This window comes from Acipenser ruthenus, chromosome 1, assembly GCF_902713425.1.
Source record: "Acipenser ruthenus chromosome 1, fAciRut3.2 maternal haplotype, whole genome shotgun sequence".
NCBI lineage: Eukaryota > Metazoa > Chordata > Actinopteri > Acipenseriformes > Acipenseridae > Acipenser > Acipenser ruthenus.
In genome coordinates this window covers 21,504,688-21,524,535 of record NC_081189.1, presented here as the reverse complement: position 1 = coordinate 21,524,535, position 19,848 = coordinate 21,504,688, and the positions used below count along the sequence as shown (strand labels likewise).

General features: G+C 38.7%; 1 protein-coding gene across 4 annotated transcripts in view; it reads right to left on the bottom strand.

Annotated features, from left to right (window-relative positions):
* Positions 1 to 896: 896 nt before the first annotated feature.
* The window catches only part of LOC117973183 (adenomatous polyposis coli protein-like), a 61,649-nt gene continuing 42,697 nt past the window's right edge, over positions 897 to 19,848 (bottom strand). For 3 of the 4 annotated variants that reach the window (XM_034924590.2, XM_059021839.1, XM_034924595.2), the window contains 12 exons: positions 18,264 to 18,372; positions 17,211 to 17,324; positions 16,990 to 17,073; positions 15,113 to 15,220; positions 12,496 to 12,621; positions 10,969 to 11,347; positions 10,370 to 10,465; positions 9,605 to 9,744; positions 9,430 to 9,507; positions 9,075 to 9,191; positions 8,596 to 8,810; positions 897 to 8,306 (listed from right to left, as the gene is read on the bottom strand). In XM_034924590.2, the coding sequence (XP_034780481.2) occupies positions 1,751 to 8,306; positions 8,596 to 8,810; positions 9,075 to 9,191; positions 9,430 to 9,507; positions 9,605 to 9,744; positions 10,370 to 10,465; positions 10,969 to 11,347; positions 12,496 to 12,621; positions 15,113 to 15,220; positions 16,990 to 17,073; positions 17,211 to 17,324; positions 18,264 to 18,372 (8,122 nt within the window). In that variant the 3' untranslated portion in view covers positions 897 to 1,750. The remainder of the gene's footprint in view (positions 8,307 to 8,595; positions 8,811 to 9,074; positions 9,192 to 9,429; positions 9,508 to 9,604; positions 9,745 to 10,369; positions 10,466 to 10,968; positions 11,348 to 12,495; positions 12,622 to 15,112; positions 15,221 to 16,989; positions 17,074 to 17,210; positions 17,325 to 18,263; positions 18,373 to 19,848) is intronic. The other variant, XM_034924592.2, reaches the window with a different exon arrangement.

Below are 19,848 nucleotides of genomic sequence, written 5' to 3'. Positions count from 1 at the left end.
TCGTTTTTAATCCTGACCTCCCCTATATCTTCTGCCCTACAACTGTAATTGCTCCAATTGTGCCTTGGTCTTTCAGCTTTAATGAAACTACTATAGGGTATATTGCTGAAATTAACTTGTCAATTTCCACATTCTGTTTTTTTTCCCCCCAATGTCCCAATTTTTCAAATTTTTTTACTACTGGAAAACAAATCTTATGATAAAAGCCATTTTAAAAATTAAGCAGTCTGATAAAGGGTTTTGAATGAAAGAGGATTAAAAAAAACAGCTGCTACAGCATCGCTTCTATAAACCATGGCTGCAAAACTAATCTTCTGCATGTTGAAAACGGATGTACCCTGTCATGTGGTTGAAGACAGACTGCCACTGAAGACTGTAAGCCTCAGTGTCACATTAAATGAAAGGATACAGTGAATGACCGAGCTGCACTATGTCATGGATAATCCTCTAAAGCACAGCAAACAATTACATTATGGTTAAGGGAAACTTTCACATTACTGAGTTACCCGACAATGTGTGATACAGTATTGCAAGTGTAAACAGTATTACAAATGCTCACCAACTAAAAATAAATACATTAAATTAAAGCTTAAGAAATAACTGTACATTATAGTATGCTGCTTATCTTTTCATGATCAAACTATGTTAGCACTTTGCATTGTAGAAGGCAAGATTTATTTATTATAGATTAAGTGATATTTATGTGCCATACACTATAAATATGGAATAATTATGATATCAGTAACTGGAGTTGAAGTGTGTGAAATGTTGTGTGGCGTATAAGACATCTAAACTGCAGATTACAAAATTCCTGGCCCAGCTAATTATGTACTACACTGGCAAAAATGTGAATCTTGAACACTGACTGCTTGAGAAATAATTACACAAAACACCAATACATACAGTAATAATTTATTTTGAAATTTTCATTTAGTCCTTTTGAGACATTACCAAATGTCTCATTATTAAAAGAGCAGCCATCACACCTCAAATAACAGAATATACAACAAGTTAACAGCATAGCAAAGGATCTACCTACTTTCTGGTAAAATCTATTTCAGATAAAATCTCATCCAAGGTTTCAAGGTTACAGATAATTCCTTAATTATTCTCAGAGCACACACAAATCAGTGTATTTTGTTACACCACAGCTACCTAGACATCATGTGACCACAAAAATTGTTACTTCAGGAACCAAACCATCAGATCAGGTCATGCAGAAGAGCAGGATGGGGAAGATTTTTTTTTTTTTTTTTTTTGCAACAGAATCTCTGTTAACGTCGTTTGCATGATAGATGGACCTACTGCCGAATTCTCGCCTTGCTTTTAAAAAATCAAGTTAAAATATTAATATAACACAGTACTTTTGAAATAGTGTTTTAGTGTCTCCAAATTGTGTAGTTTTTTTTCTTTCTTTATTGATTTATTCAAGCCAAGCAAGACATACAGGATCATGGCAAGGATTCTTTTTAAATAATACATGAAAAACAATCTGTACAGTACAAATATGCTTGCTTTACCAACTAAATTAATCTCATTCTGTTAACCACGTGTACCAGCCACATCTACCAGCAAAGATAGTTTCTTTATCAAATATGACTTCCAGAACAGTTACCCTCTAGAAAAGAATCAATTTATTTACACTTTTTTTTCTTTTTAAACCAACAGTCTACATAACAATTGTACCAAATTATACATTAGTAGTGATCAGATCCTAGTTAATATCACAAAATGTTTTTTTTTTTTTCTTTCAGACAGACGTCACAAGGTATGACCCAGAAAGGCGTCTGGGGCTTTGATTTCCACTAGGCTCAGCACTATCACCTTTGGAGTCTCGTTTCTTTGTGCTGCTGTTTATGGGCGTTGGAATCTGTGATGGCCGAGCAGAGCCGTTATCAGTGCTGCTCTTCCTGGGGTTGGGGTTATAATTAAAAGGTGTTACTCTTGCAGCAACAGCACCACTGGGTGAGCTGTGCTTACTTGAGTTTGTAGAACTAAAAGGAGTGCGCTCGGTAACAGGGTTTTCAGAAGTCTCTGGTGTAGCAGCAGGATAACTTGCTACTGACTTGGTCTCTGCTGCCTTCTTCTCAGGGCTTTCATTCATAATAAATGAATGCTCTAATCCCGTTGTGCAAACAGCCACATTGTCATTTACTGCAGATTGTTTGGACTGTGTGTCTTTAGGGTCTGGATCATCAACAGTCAATTTTTCTGGCACACTGTCAATTATTGGGGGAGTATTTCCAGTTGGTGATTTCCCAGACCTGGGGTTATTGATAGGACAGTCCTCAATTCTCACCCACACATCCTCCGTCTTGGATACAGCAGGAGCCATCTGATGAACCATTGAATCAGCATCACTTCCATCATCGGACGGATTTTGGGGATTTTCACTTTCTTTGATCTTCCTCCATGTTCCCTTCAAAGGGGTATGGATTTCTTTGCTCTGCTTGCTTCCTTGAGCAAAACTTGCATGTTGCCTTTCATCTTCACTTTTTCCCTTTTCACTTGACTCAGAAGATGCAGAAAGGATGGAGGATGAGCTCCCAGTTCTTTTCCAAGTGCTTACTCTTGGGAGAGATGAAGAGTGCTTGCTATGCTCACGTTTCCAAGTGCCAGACCTGTTAATTGGGAGTCTGGATGGGCTCTCAGAATGTGAACGGGCAATGTCATGCCTTCTCAGAGACCTATCATCCCCATTTTCAGAAGAGTTTTGGCTTTGGGGGGATTTCCTCCAACAACTACCTTGATATGGCAAGGTTAATGACATATCTGGAAGTGATGGACTTAAAACTGGTGTGTGGGACTGGGACCTGTTGGGGGAGACTGGTCTTGAGGCAGGTGACAAGGATTCAAATGAGGCAGACTCTTCTAGTTTCCTCTTCAGTGTTGGACTAGGAGCTTCTTTGATGAAGGTTGACTGACGCACCAGTACCGGTCTTTCTGATCTATCAGACTCACTTCCACTTGATTTTGTTGAAGACATCCTTGACAATTCTACTTTTTTAGCAGAACCTGTAGCTGCACTCTGGTTCAAGCCTTTTGAAGCAGACTCACTTCTTGGAATCCCACTAGTACTTCTTGGTAAACAGCTTTGCTTGGTTGGAGTTTGCTGGCCTAAATGCCTTCCGGGGGATGTATAAGACATTCTTCCTGAGCCTGATGACTTAGTTGATGCTGTACTTGGAGATGATGTGCGAGGCAACTGTGATAACTTGTTGGTAGGACTGATTCCATTTCTTCCAGGTGATACAGAAGTACGACCAGGTGACTGCACAGGTCTTGATAAAGGCTGCTGTGCAGGTCTAGAGGGAGTTGTATCTCTTGATCCCGACCTAGATGAGCCTTTGCTTGATCCTCCTTGAGCCCCCTGTTGTCTGTTTGCAGAGTTGGGGTCAGATTTTACAGGAGTTTTAACACCTCTTGGAGAGTTACTGGAAATTTGCCCTGTGGTCGGAGCTTTTAGAGGGGTGTTTTTTGGTGGTGTCTTCTTGGGAATTGGGCTGGTGCTGGGGGAGCTGTTTCTTATACCAGGAATATGAATCATAGTCCTTCCACGAGAGATCAAGGGAACAGGAGCCTGCTGCTTTGGTATAGAAGAAATGTCAACACTGGATCGTGCTTTACCGGTTATCAGACTTTTATAAACCTTCTTTCCTCCTTTTAAAGCTTTTGCTTGTTCCTCTTCTTTCTTTCTGGATTCCGAGGTGCTCTTCTCTCCAGGCTTTAAGATCCTTGGACCTTTATTTGAGGCAACAGGCTTCTCTTCTTGATCAGACGCAAGGTGGAAGGGAGATCCTAAAGAGATGCCCGATTTAAGAGATAGTACTGAATCCGAATCCGAAGACGCCTGTCTGGAAAGGCTAGCAGCAGCAGCCTGATGTAAGCTACTTACAATAGAATTAGCACCTTCTTGAATAGCCTTCCAGTCAAAGGTTTCAGAATCAGGAGAGTGTGCCTGCTCTGAAATAGGACTTTGTATATGTCTTAGATCCAATGTTAAATCTGTCTCTTCTGTTAAAATCCCCCCCATATGTTTGTCATCATTTGTTGCATTGTCTCCTCCATTGCTTTTGGCAGGCTGTTTTTTCTTCTTGGGCATAGCAGAACTAATACATTCTTGTAAAAGATCATCTTCTGAGTCAATGCTAAGAGAGCTAAGAGAACTGTTTCTGGAAAAGCACACTGGAGTGTCTTCAACGTTAAATGCCTTTGGAGCATAACCTGAAGCCTGGGGCCTTGATCCTTCCACCTGGGCACTTGAATTTTCTTTCTGACGATCAAGACTACTTTCTTTGTTATTGTTTTCTTGGTCAATATCACTTAAGGAACTGAGTGATGAATTTCTTGAAAAACACACTGGGGTGTCTTCAATAGAAAAGTTCTGCATTTTTTCATCTGTGACAGAGCCTGTGTTATCTTTGGATGCCTGTGGAAATGTTGCTTGTTTTTGCAACAATGGTTTTGCAGGGCCTCTATTCGGACATGGCCTCTGGTACACTTGCGTTCTACTTGCAGATGGGTGATTGGAAGTTTGCTCATTAACATTTCTTGTGGATGCTTTTTTATGTTCTTTTTCTTTTCTAAGTTCAGCTTTCTCTTTAGAAAAATCTAGTTCGTCGTCATCAAAGTCTAATGAACTCAGGGAATCATTGCGTGAGAAACAATAAGGGGTACCCTCTATTGGACTATAGTGATGCGGGGAATCAAAAGCAAAACTTCCACGTACACGTTCTTCGCTATTTGGAGCCTTATCACTACATTCCCTGGAATTTTTGGGATCTCGTTTTTTGGCATCCTTATTCTTATCAGGGTAAGAGCCAGAGGAAAAATTGTTAGGAGGCTTCATCACTCGAGCTCGGTATTCACTGCTTTGTGGCATTGGTTTTACTGGAGAAGTAGGTTTCTTTTTCTCTTGTTGCCTTGGGTTACCTGGAGATGTAGATGTCTGCTGTACCTGACCTATAATTTTCTTTACCCTGAAAGGCTTATGACTTTTACCCTTTGGCATTGCTGAACTAATACACTCAGCAAGTATGTCATCTCCTTCTGCTTTTTCATCATCCAGAGGTAAAGAGGGAGCAGCAGAGCTTTTTACTGCATCTTTGCCATCTATGCTTCTTCCCTCCATTGGAATAGTGTCTCGTCTTTCCATGGCAGATGAACCAGTACCCTGGGTTTCAATATTAGAACTTTCAGTGTTAGCAAGCTCATTTGGAGGGGACTCAATGGTTAGGTCACTTAGAGATGTGGCTGTAGAAAAGTTAATTGGAGTTCCCTCAACACAGTATACTCTGGGCATGTCTTCTCCATGTGTGAAATTAGCATTCTTTTGCTGCTGTCCTCGGTTTTGTGAAGGAAGGAGTTTATATACAGGAAGCTGGCTTGGTTTTCTGGCGACAGGAGGTGGCTTTTTGGTTTTTCTTGAAGACTTGGTTGGCATAGCTGAATTTATACATTCTTCCAATATATCAATGTCATCATCATCAGAATCATTAAGTATATCTTTTTCAGGTTCACTGGAATTGGGTGGTTTATTCTGACTCTTGTGTTCTTTTGTATCTTCCTCCTTTTCAGGCTCTCCGTCATTTCCATGATCATCTTCATGTACAGGAGGCATTATTTCCAGTGTTACATCTTTCTGAATAAAGGGCTCATCAAGGCTCAGAGCACTTAAGCTTGATGAACAAGAGAAGCCATCTGGAGTGCTTTCTGTTGCAAAATGTAACAGAGTATCATTATCTGGAAGAACCTGGACTCTCTGAATAGCAGCATTTACAGCGACATGCCTTGGAGCCAACTCTCTCTCATCAGCATTATTAAGCACTTTCACTTTGTTTTTCATTTGACCCGCATGTGGCGGAGGAGGGGTCTTGCTTCTGCTTGGGGGCATTGTCTGACCCGGACTATCTGGTAGATCACTTGGACTGATAATTCCACTAACCATTCCACTGCAAGGTTCACTCTGTACAGAGCTGGCAATTGAGTGACTCTCAAAGCTGTCCAAAGAACTTACAGAAGTACATCTGCTAAACATTAGAGGAGTTTCTTGTACGTAATGTTCTGGAGGACTTTTTGGAGTCTGTGCCCCACTTTTGAATGGAGATTTGGCACCGGACGAGAACTCAACAGCTTTATGTCTTGATCCATCAGAACTTGACACATTAGAGGACTGATGTCTTTGGGCTTTCATTCTTGTATACTGAGAAGAGGACTGGTCTTCAGCCATGGGCGTGTCAGCACATAAAGAACCACTAGCTTCTTTGTCAGCAATAGGTAAAGTTGGGTAGTTATTTGCAACATTCCTGTGCTGCTCACGCCCTTCCATCTCATCCTCTGCAGACGACAAAGACGACAGGGAACTGCCCCTGGAAAAACAGATTGGTGTGTCTTCAACACAGTACGTCTGTATAGTTTCTTGATTGATGGAGGGTGTCTTGCCTGTGGTAGACTTTTGCAGTACCCGAGTTGGACCTGCTCTTGTCTGGGCTGTGGATGGGTGAAGTTGGTTTTGTCTTACAGAATTTTTGGTTGATGGACCAGAGGTACTTCCACTGCCTTGTGTTATATGATCCTTGGTTGAGTTCTGAACAGCAGAAGTCTTTGAATGTCCATATTTTTGAGATGACGGGACTTCAGAAGAGTACTTTATACTGTAGTCAATGGGTTCAGCATGGTGGTGTTCCTCACTATACTTTATTCCATAATTTGTTGGCTGATCCTCTTCATCATGTTGCTCTTCTTCTGAATACCGCTCACTATAATTGGTTGGCTTATCATCATCATAGTCATCTACCGGGCAGTGTGACGGATTCATCTTTTGTTTCATTCCATGATTAGAACCAGATCTACTTTGCTCTGAGCCGTTACAGCCTCTTTGTCTGAAAGGACCAGGACACTCTGGTTGTCCAAATCGTGACGGGAATTTCATATGCTTATCAGCAGCCTCACTACTGTTTTCTGTGTAAACTGAATACCCCTGGTTTTGAGTCCTTGATGTTTTTTGTTCGTTCCTCTTCATCTCATCTTCCACAAGATGTTTAGGTCTTGGCCACCTTTCATTTTGGCTAGGGCTTTGCCTTCCTGAATTTAACTGTTCATCTGAATATTTAAGACTGTAATTTATTGGGGTGTCCATCTCTCCATCATTGTCTTCCATATGGTTGGCACTGTGTATCTTGTGGGCTAGGTCAGCTGGATACTTTCCATAACTGCAAAACTTCCCTTCATCATCCTCTGAATAGGATTCCACTGACTGCTTCACCTGACCCCTTTTACCATACCCATCATCATCCTCTGAATAGGATTCCACTGACGGCTTCATCTGACCCCTTTTACCATACCCATCGCTGCTACTAACACTGTTTAGGCTATCATTTGATGCTCTATATTCCACTTTCCCATACGGCATAGGACATGTCCTACTGGGATGCTCTTGTTTGTTAAAGTGATACGCATTAGAGTGCGTGTGAGAAGCAGATGTTCGTCTCAGGCCACTCCTTTCCTCTTGCCGGCAATGCAGGTCTGCTGAAGACCCCGTACTTCCGTCATCCTGGGATATATGTATGCTCTGCACCTCTTCCATGACCTTGGCAATCTGTGCAGCTGTCGTAGATATCTGCATTCCAATTCTTTTTGAAGAATTTTCTGAAGGATGGAACCCACCAGGTCCTGGTCCTCGCCTTTCTCTTTCAGTGCTTCTGTCTTTTTCAGCCCTAGAACTTTCTGCATTTCCCCTAGTTTCACTAGAGGCTGAGCTGGGCAGTACAGTAGTGTTCATATAAGGAGAGAGAACAGTCACATTGGTAGTATTAAAACTCTCAGACCTACACATCCCATCCTCATTGTGCCGTCCAGAGTCCAAAACATATTCACTGTACACATTTTGCTTGTGTCTTTGTTTGTTTCGATGGGATGCTTTGGGGCTCAAATTGTCGATGTTATCGAAAGTTTCTGATAAATGTTGTGCATCCAGTTCTTCTATCAAAGCTTTCTGTTTTCTGACATGCAGGGAAGGCAAGCTAGATCCAGGCGACATAATGTTTGCATCCTTATATTTAGCAGGTCGGTTGGCCATTAGGTTTCGTAAAGCTGCAGCGCTGCCCATTGCAATCATTTTGTGCTTTGAATGAATAAGGTTCTTAAGCATGCTCACAGCTCCCATGTCCCATAAGGCCTCTTGGTCCTTTACATTTCGAGCTGAAAGGTTCCATAGAGTTCCACATGCATTACTAACTATTGTTAGGCTGTGAGATTTCAAGTGCTGCAACAGCGTCTGCAGGCAGTTATTTTCTCGCAGTATCTGCCTAAAAAAAAAAAAAGACAAAAAACACACCTTGTTTAGTGCCTTTTATAATAATAATAATACATTGTTTCAACTCAACATGCACTTCCTATATAAAACTTTAGGACTGAAGTCGGCAACACCATAATAAGATCCTTGCAATTCAGTTAGGGAATAGCTGGTTTTATTAGTCATTTTTTATATTCTCTGTAATCAATCAGGTAAAGGCTGCACCACTGAAAGACCATTCTAGTATTTAAGGCAGAGAACATCCTATTTTGGTTTACTGGAATAAAGACACTGGTGCATACCTATGATCTTCATTTGTAGCAATGAGACTGGACACATTTCGCAATATGCCTCCCCCACTTTCGATGATGGCTAAAGTGTTGGTTTGACTTCTGTAGGTTAAAGTGCTAACTAAAAAGGCCAATGCACCATCCACAGCGCAGATGTCTGCCTTGTTCTCGGTGCAGTGTGCCGACAAGTTCCAGAGGGCACTCAGTACACTTTTAAGGGTAGATTCCTTGAAAAGAAAATAAAGAAAATAAGTATGCAGAACAATTTAAAATTTGTACCAAAATACATTCCTTTGCAAAATGACCACAGAAGTTAAATGGGGTTAATAAAAGCAGCACAGCCGTTACCAATATCAACACCATTAAAAGGAGCCAGGTGAGGGTCTACTGCAGGGTTAGTAGGGATCTGATGTGGCCACACAAAATCACTCTGAACAACACTGGCCTGGACTCTCTTAAATTGGGATAATACTAAAACGCACACAACTCACCTTCTTCACTTCCAGAGCACATTCCATTAGTGCTTTCACACTTCCTACTTCACGCAGAGTCTTTTTACTATTAACATCAGCACGCCAAGACAAATTCCTCAAAACACTTGCAATTACCTGCAAATGTAAACAACATACATAAAAGCATTTACACTGAGATTAAACATACATATATACACACACACACACATATATATATATATATACATAGAATATGGATGCACTTCATTTGACTCAATACATAAAAAGTGCACTACCTTTTTCAGGTGCAGATAGTGAAAGCCCTCAAATAACTTGATGGGAAAATGATGCATTCCATTATTATATGACAAAGTGAACAAAGTCAACACAATACCTGCTGTAAATCTTCACTTTCGGATTTCAGTTGTGCCACCATTGCCCTCATACAGCCTTGCATCGAACACAAAGTTGCCTGTTCAATTGAACCAAATATAGTAGTGAATATTTTACTGAACATGAGAAAAAAAAAAGCAAAAGATTAAAAGTGCTGCCAGTATTTGTGTACCTACCTTATTTGCAACATCCCCAAATGTTAAGTTTGTAAGAGCCATTCCTGCATAACGCCTCAGAGTAACACTGTAGTGGTCATTGGTAAGTCCATACATTTCACAGTCTACCTGCAACAACTCTCCTATAGCCTGCAATCCTCCTGAAATGTAAAAACAACCAATTAACAAACAGGAAATAGTAGTAAAAATGTCATGTTGTATTTCTTTCCTAATACAACTTGCTGATTGTGTAATTATCGGTGTGGAACAATTGTTTTTTAGAATACACTTAACATTAAGATTCACTGTGGTTGTGTAGCAATTAATACATTTACACAGAATAAAATGCAAACATTGTAATATTATCTTAACAGTTTAAAACAATATTTAGGAAATAAAACGATGCCTTTAGCTAGCTCTACTACAGCAATTAACAAGTATGTCAAAAAAAAAAAGACCATCATGACCTGCATGTACACATTAAAACGCAAGTGAAGTTTTTGTACAGACAAGGTCCTCCATTTTCCACCAGGTTGTGATGCTCTCAATATCACAGCTGTATAACCAGTTACATAGGTATGTAAAATCGAAGTGGGCCATGCATAGAAACAGATGGACAGGCACCTCCTTATATCCCCAAATTCTGATACTCTCAAAAACATGTGCAAAAAACCATCTGAACCAAGTTTTATCACAATCTGCGAGATGTACATACAGGCCCCTACACTATATTCGTTGCCAAGGGGTATTGCATCATCAGCTGGGGATGATAAATAAGGTTCTTACCAAGTTCATTCATAGCATGCCTGTGTTCTTCATCAAATGAGAGTTTCATAAGCACGCATACAGCAGGGCAGATCTGATGCTCCACTGGTGATGGCACTGGAATACATATAAAAAAGAAAAATACAAAATCAACAAATAAAATGCTTAAGCAGCAAAATTGTTTCACATGTGCAATTTCTGTTATTCATTATTAAAGATGCCGAAAACTCACTGTTTTAAAGTGTTCTATTGGTGGGATAATGACATCTGAAATTGGGGCCCAATTGTTGGGCCTGCATTTATATGGATTTTGGCAAAAATGTTAGTTAAACCACAGTTTCCATGAACAACTTTATTTTTTACAAGTGCTTACAATATAGTATTTCAGCAGTGAGAGCAGCACAAGTTATAAGTGGATTCAAATGTCATCTTCATGATGTTTTACATAACATTGCAGTATGGATTAAAGCATTTTATACCAATACAGGTTCATAGGGTAAGCGCTGTTACAACTTTTTCCACTGTTTATAATTCCTTCGACCAGGATTCAATAACTGCCTAAGCAGGAACCATCTAAAACACGTACTAGTCTAGTTCTGGCACTATTTGAAAAAGCTTACTTGGGTTTTTGTCCTGATCTACACCTCGTTCATGTGCTTCTTGCCATTCCCAGCATGTTTCACAATAAGCACGAATCTGTTCCAGCAGGTGAAGCACACGTATTTCTCGCCTTCCACGTTTGTCGTCTGGTTGCGAGTGGATGATATTGTGTAGTGCTGCACTTGCCCTTGCACGGGCCTCCTTGCTTCCACGGGAATTGCCCAACAGCACAGAGTCTTTATCATTTCCATGCAACAGCTGGATCAGCAGAGGAAGGCACCCTGACTGCCGCATTGCTATACAACTGTCCTGGGAGCTAGACATCGCTAGCAAAGTGCGGGACATATCGTCCTTATCGTGGGTACCAAGCATTGACAACAGTGAATACACCATTTCCACCTATGGTCAGAATAAAGAGCATACATAAGTAAACACAATTGCAAATTGTGGCTCAAATTTAAAAATTACAATTCATATTCACAAACATTTGAGTCCAGTTAGTTTGTCTGTTCAGCTTGAACCACGTAAACTGTACATCAGTGCTTAACTTTCTTTTTATTTTTAAAAAGGGAGATTTCTAAAGGTTTTTTTTTATTTTTACAGTGATTAACCCTTTGCGGTTAATTGCGCGTCAGGCACGCCAGGTCTAATTAATTTTCACACGAGCAGTTAATTTTATACGCACTGTTTATAAGTATTTTTTTTCACAGTCAAACGGGTTTAAATGGCCCTGCATATCAACAAAGCACTCACTAGGCATCTCCAGCCCCGCCCCACCCTTTCGTTTGCTATAGCGTTCACCTATGTAAGAAATAAATAATAATAATAATAGTCGTACATACCGATCGATCATCTCCGGATCACTCGTTTTATCGCCAAACTCCTCAATAATGCGATACAAGTCATTATTTTATTACTATAACATCTCAAAAAAGCTCTGCAAATGTCCGTGTTTTCTGTGCGCTGATTCAGTCAGCCAACTTGTTTACTTACGACCTCCCCCGTTATCTAATACCTGATACCATGTATGACTATTCATGAGATACGCCCTTTTTTTTTTTTTTTTTTCGACTTGTCTCGGCTCCTGTCGCTCCCACTCGGCAATTGAATGTTTTTTTCGGCTTTTTCCGGAGGAAAAACGACTAAACACACGTTTATTGCGTTGCTATAATGATGTCAGACCCAGTCCGACAAAGGACCTGTGAGGAATAATTGCAATGTCGGACCCAGTCCGACAATGGACCGCAAAGGGTTAAGCTAGTACCAGAAAATTGGTCTTCAAGGTCTTCTACTGTTGATTTTGAATTGTTGACCAGATCACAAAGATTTTGAAACTATTTAAAATCTAAATTATGCTACAGAAATGTTAAGTTTTAACTTAAGTGTAATATGTTTATTTTTAGTTTAGGTTTGTGTATATTTTAAATGTAGTTGTATTTCAAAATATTTAAGCATGCAGTTGTGTTGTTTGTTAGTAAGTCTATCTATAAGAAAACAGCCAAAGCACTGTTATAATTAATTTATTAGTAAAAATGCAGTGTAGCAACCTGGGGCTTGGAATCTTCGGTTACCTTGGTACCCAGGTGACTTGTCAGTCTTCGAGGGACAGAATAACTACTACTACTACAGCTCATATCACTGGCTGTCTCATGATCCATTCGGACACCTGAACCCTATAAAGACAAAAGCGGAACACAAAAAGAAAGAATGTTACAAATATTTAATAAAATGTGCATTAAAAACAAATGAGCGATTGTGTCATTTGTTTGCAAGCTAGCCTCTAGCTTATAGGTTGCACGCGTCACATTTTGTGGATCTGTTACCATGTTTTCTTTGGCACCAAGATTAGCATCTAGTTACATAACTAGCCGAGTTCAGGAAAACTAGGCACAGCCTTACCACCTTTGGTCAAAAAATAAAACATGGACATTTACACACCATAAAAACCCTCTAAATATGTGCACAAGGAAGATTCTCTGACGGAGCAACAGTGTTCTATTAAATTTGAGCAAATGGAGTGAGAAAGACATGCTGAGATGCTGTGCATGACAGAATAAGCTTGGAAGGGGGGAAACAAATGGCCATTTACAGTAATCGATATCCTGCTAGAGTTCTGATTTGATAGGGTGATGCAGCATTTAAAAGTGATGCAGCATTTAAAAGTGATGCTTCACAGGGCAAGGCTGAACTAGAGTAATCTTACAACAGAACACTGATGCCAAACAGGTTTCTGATGCCAAACAGGTTTAATGGGATGACAGTCTACTACTGAATCACATTTACCAGTCAACTTCTTTAATATATTGTAGTTTACTGAAGAGTATGACCTATAAAACATATCTCTTGTTATGCTGCAATTAAAAGTAGATCCACGTAAAGGATTCTGCCAAGTCAACACCATGGTTTGAACGATCACCCCCCCCCCCCCCCCAACACCTTTTACCTGAAAGTAACATTTTACAACTCATGTGAATAGAAAAAACTGCCTAGAAGCAGTTGCTCTGTGCATTAATGATTCAACAATTGCTTACATCATCAATGATGTAGGTTCAGATGACAGAGTTCGATGGTTTCAGATCAGATGATACAGACTCCACAGTCTGATTGATTACACTTTCCTGTTACGCTACAATTCATATATATTAATTTTTTTAGATGCTGCAAGATCTTGTAAACAGGCATTTTTTGTATTGAACATTTTAATGCTATAGCACTACTTTGGATGCTATGTTAATGTGTTATTTCGTGTTGTGTTTTCACACTGGACACTCCAATTGCTTACTTACAGAGATTATGTAAAGCCATTTATTTTAGTGGACCGAAAATTTCACGTGTTTATATATATTTTTAAAAGTAGCCACTTTTATTTTAGCGTTTTTCACCTACAAACGTGGTTTTTCATGATGTGGTTTTGCATGGGACACTGCAGCTTTAAAGCTTGTTTTGTGAATATTTGAAATGACAAAACAGTGGACATACTGCAGCAACTATGAATTGTATTTCACCAGTCAATAAATCTGTTGACTGCACTTGTTGATTCTTTAGCATGACTGTGTGCTGCGCTCTACCTTTGAATTTTAAGCATGCCTAATTGTTAACGTAATCTATCTACCTAATGTTAATGCCTGCAATCCCCCCCCCCCCCCCCCCCCCACCACCACACACTTTTGTCTTAACGGCAACATTACGCCCCCTGGGTGTTGAATCCGGTATATATATATATATATATATATATATATATATATATAAATATATACACACATACATACAGGGGACAAATTAAAATAATCTCTGTGATTTTCAAGACAATTTTACTCCAGCTACAAAGCCTATTTAATATGCTTAGCTCTGTGGCCTTCTTGATGCCAAACACTGTACATCACATGTGTCACTAACAGTCGGATAAATCACCTCATTCAGGTTTAATTTATCATTTCTTTTGCTTTTTGATCATTTTTCAGAAATAGGGCTAATTTCACAGCGATTGTTTTTGTGCTAAATGCTCGACGAACATAAAATATAATGCAGCATATTAAAATATGTACTGCAATAGCCCTTGACTTGCCAATTAAAAAAATAAAATAAATCCCTGAACAGGTTTCTGACCACTTCAAAGGTGTTATTTCAAAACAGCCTAAATAGCAATGTCTAAAAGACCACCAGTGTTATGGCAGCGGTGGTAGATAATATTGGTTGCAGGCAAGTTCATTCGAGGTCTTAAAATGTAAGCCACATTAAATATATAAAATTATATATTTTAAACGTTTACCATTTGTTAAAACATTAAAATCGATATATTAGTAAACACATGTTAACTCACAAAATAAATTTTATAGAACCTCAGCATGCTGGAGGTTTACCATGCCAGGATCTGATTAAGGAAAGGGAACAACTATCAACTTACTGCTTAGCATTTGTCATTTAGAGAACTCAAAGCTAAAATTAGTCATTTTGCAAACAATAAAAGCAAACAAAAAAAAAACAGCGAACAAGGGAATGAAGGACTGTAGGAATACATCGGATCATCCTGGCTTGTTGCTAAGCAGCCAAGTTACCCTGCAGCATTCACATGTATCTATTAACCTACCAGTGTACCATTAATCATGTAATAAATTTAAAAAAAAAAAAAACACAAAACAAAAGGCAGATTGTAAATATTCCTACCTGACCACACCCTGTGGTACCCATGCCCAACTCTGCAGCTGCCTGTCCTCCCTCATTCTGTCTTTCTGCATCACGTGAAGGTGGATCATGCTTGCTCTGCGATGTCTTCTGTTAAAACAACAACTTCAGCATTCAGTAAGGAACTCTGCATGGCATCAGCATCAGGCGGATTCTGTCTGATACGAGAGTGCTACTGGTGTGGTAATTTGCGAAAGCATCTGTTCTCTTTGTGCCTTATTCCCCATCTGACCTAAATAATCAGCTGCTCAAGCTGATCCATCACAGAAAGGGGAAAAACAAGACAAAAACAGTACATTTTGCAGTGATGTTTTGCTATCATTACGACGGCAAGCTTCGTTTTGAGAGAGAAAAAAACGTCCTCCCCTTTCTCTGAGCGCCCTTTTAAAGAAAGGATTTGAATTATAATGCAAGAGAAGGGATTCACAAAGCTGCTGCCTGTGCACTCAGTCACATGATGCAGCAACATCTCTTCAGGCAGATGTAGAGCACTCGAGCTGTTATTTATAGAAGATAAAGCTACTCACACAGCATATGGTTGCATAGAAATAAAAACTCTAATATGCAGGTTAAACAATCAGAAGCGAACAAATATATACAGTATATTCTTCTTCAATATCAAACAGTACAATATAAAGTGGATGCATCTGTATGAAACCATGCATTTTGATTTAGTAAAAAGCAACTAGACTTGGAGAGGATGCTCTTGAGTCAATTAGCCTATTCAGGTAGCAGATGCAGACATGCCTTAATGTGCCCCTCCCAGGGTTTTTTATTTTTTGTATTTTATTTTTTAACAGATGAACCATTCATCCTGGGAACACAGCTTTACAGAAACAAACTCTGCACAGATTAACAGAAATGGGGCCAAATAACTGAGATGCAAAAAAAATTTTAAATAACCAGCAGGCACCAATCATTTATTGCCAGTGGGAAACAAAGTAGTAACAGTCAGATGTAATCATACGGATGTACATTTCTTTACCCTGCATTATATAGTACATACAATTAAATTCCATTAACCTAAACAAAACAAAAAAAGGGACCCATTTATAAAAACGTCACAATTCCCAGGACACATTTTTTTAAATGATGGCATTATCCTGGTAAAACATTTTGAACAAATAAAGTGTGAACACTTAACATTAAAATCCAGTACCAGGAAGAGTTTTTTTTTTTTTTTTTTTTTTTCTAAAAACCTGTGTGGATGCTTAAACTGTGACCAAACCAACTAGCTGAATCTATTTTAGTTGATCTATATAGTTAATCTATTTTAACTGGTGATCCAACATTTTCCAAGGGGCCCAATCAATGTACACTAAGGGGTGAACCACTATTACACTGCTGCAGCGACGCTGGAACCAAATTCCAAACGGTCCAATTCACCTAGCCTAGCAGCCCAGTGTCGAATTCATCCATGGTCAGTCTCGGTTTGGGGTACTGAATGTATTATGCACATAAGGTGATAAACTCTCCACTATACTGTTATATTCCAGCCGGATTTGGGGTAGAACTGGTTTAGTGCACAATCAAGTATCCAGCTACAGAAATACAGTATTCATACCTATCAATTCTATGCAATTATAAAATATGATGATGTTAAGTCAATGGGAATATTGGGTTTGAATTGCTTAACTGCTACTAGTTGATTAATGATCAACTACATACATTCTATATATTATATATGTATTTATAAATGCGCTAATAGAGTTTTATTAGAAAACAGATGTTCTTTCCATAACACAATGAATATAATGTCTGGCTCCCACACAAATGCTTAGTTTGTACTGCAGCGTCCTGTTTTACAACACAGATCTCAGATTCATTCTGCCATTGACATGTAAACACTTAATACCCACCTCTGATTCTGCTGTCTGAGTCTGTAAGTGCTGTCGAATGCGAAGCATGTCTTTCTCTATTTGCTGAATTCTAGTCACTCTTGCCTGAAACAGATAAATACAAAAATGCAAATAAAAAACAAGATATTCTATTGACCTTTCATTAAAATATTCTACAGAATAATTTAGAATACAAAATATGGAAAATTCTAATATCAGAATGCAGAGCCATGTTAAGTTACCTGTGCCCGTTTCTCCATGTCCTGGCATGTCCCAAGTTGCTCCTCCATTGCAGCTCTGATCTGCCTTGCTTCATATTCCAGTTGCCTTCTTGTCATGTCTGTCTGCAGAGAAAACTGTAGACACAAAAGTGTTTTAGTATTTTAGAAATAATTAGAATTTACTTTGAATTAAAATGTTACTGTCCTATGTACGGTATGCATTCCCTGCAATATCAAAATATAATTTGCATGTATTCAGATACAATGGGTGATTAATCAACTGCTCAGTGAAATCAAACTTTTCATATGAATGCTGGTTCTCTGTGATATTTCTGCTTTTGATTCTCTGGTTACATCTAAGTTTCTAGAAAAGTGCAAGTGAGTATATTATGTCCAGTTCATTCAACAATTAAAGACCCGAGGTACACGGAAAGTATATCAAAGCAATTGCAATACAATGCCACATGAGAAGCTTAATGTTATAAATATTGAATGTTGTTTGATGGCACTAACACGGTTAATGGTTTCAAATCTACAAATGTAATCAAAAACAAGTTTTAATAGACACTCCCTTTAATAGAAACAGTTCTCAAGGGTTACCCATATGTTGCTTGCTGGCACAATTACAAAGTCATTATTGTATTGCGATGAAAATCATTATAGACAACCATCACACTACTAAAACACATTTGACAAACTTGACATAACAAAACAGAAAAATGCTATGACTTGCTGTTTGTCAACTGGGCTGAGATTCAGAACATTCAGAAAAGGCACTATATAGGTTATAGAAATGCCTGCCTTTGGGTTCTTCCAAGACATTTCTTTACAAAATACATAAACAGAATCACTCGCCTTCAACACCAAAGACACCTACTTGCTTGAATGCCTCTGCATTTTGTAACATGGGATCAAAGCAAACCAACTTGGGCTTTTCATTTTCACCATGCAAAAATGCTCAGAAGCAGCAAACCAATCCAAGACCCCTGGACTCTCTGCTTAAGACAGATCTGTAGAAATACATCTACGTGACAACACAGAACCTGAAAAAAAAAACTGGTTACAGCTACTTACATTCTCAGTGAGAGGAAAGCTGTCAATCCTCTTTGTGAGATTCTGAAGTTGTGCATAATACCAGTCTTTTTCCTTCTCTTCCTTCTCCAGTTCAGCAAGTAACAAAGACCTAAAAAAACAAAACAAAAGGGGCATTCATGATAAAAGTAAAATAACAAGCTGTATTTAATGTACATCTTAAAAAAAAAAAACATTACCTGCACAACTACACAAATAGTCTTTGCAATACTGTAACCATTTTCTAAAAACAGCAAAACCACAGTCTGGTGAATGCTTCCTTACCATTTCAGTTTAGATAAAGCTCACAAACACTGTTCACAAAACAATCATCTGAAAAACAAAATCCCTCATACAGTGGAGTCATTAAAAATATTAGTGCAAAAGACTCGATAAAAAAGGGTACTACTTGGAAAATGTTTAAACTCAATAATATTAACATCTCTACTGCAGAGTACAGGGATAAAGGAACGTGGCTGCTTCTTATCCACCTCTCCCTGATTTAATCCTTATAATTCAACAAAAAAACAAGTTTAAAATGCCTAAGGATACATTAAAAGAGACTATTTTAGCATTTTTCTTTTTTTTTGCATATCAGAGGCAAACAAAATGTTAAAAGCAGGATCCCACTATTTCTGGTAGGTTCAGATTTTCAGTTTATGCCCAGGGCCATGCACTGAATTAGTGGACAACCAGAGATGAGGTCAGATGATAAGGGAGACTGGCACGTGCCTATTCAGGATGACAAGACTGGTACAAATGTCGTTTGCACACACATGAATGATTCTCAACAGCAGAGGAACAACCTTCATTCTAGTGCTTCAGGCAATCCACTATAAGCGTCGAGCATGGAAAAAGTATATTTCTTTTTTTTCTGGGGGCTGAGGGGGTGGAGAAAGAAGACTGCAGCAAAAAACAAAACAAAAGTCTTGCACAGCTGCGAAATGTGTTTAATGAAGCAGTTATTACTGCACAGTTTAATATGATTTTGCAGGAGCCAATACAGAAACATTTATGTAGCATTTTAAAGTATATATTTTATGTTTATGTATTTGTTAATTTAAAAAAAAAACAAAAAAAAACAAAAAAAAACACACAGGTACCTATGTATTCTCTTTGATCCTTTAATAATTACAAATGAATGCCCTGGGATATGGGTCTCCTTATTTCTAGTGGGGTTCTGCTTGTACAGCTACTATAAGTGGGACACAAGTAAGTGAAGGGGCATGACCGCAACACTACAGTACACAGTAAATCAGCAGCTCTGCTATCATGTAAACCTCAGGCCCTTTTAATCGCTAACTTATAACATGAGGACGTGCCAGCTGCAAGCATAGAAATGTATTCCTTGACACAATGCTAGTGAAATCTTCTACAGTTACACAAATCTAACAATACTTCAGAGATATTCTATAATTAAAAAGCCATACAGAAATGAATAGACAAACAGAAGGGCAATTTCCTTCAAACTGAGGAATTGTGTGGTTGGTCTCGGTTGTACTTTACATTTTTATATTTAACACCATTCATTTTCTATACATTTGTAATGTACATATGATCAGTTGAAAAAATGATGGCAGTTACAAAA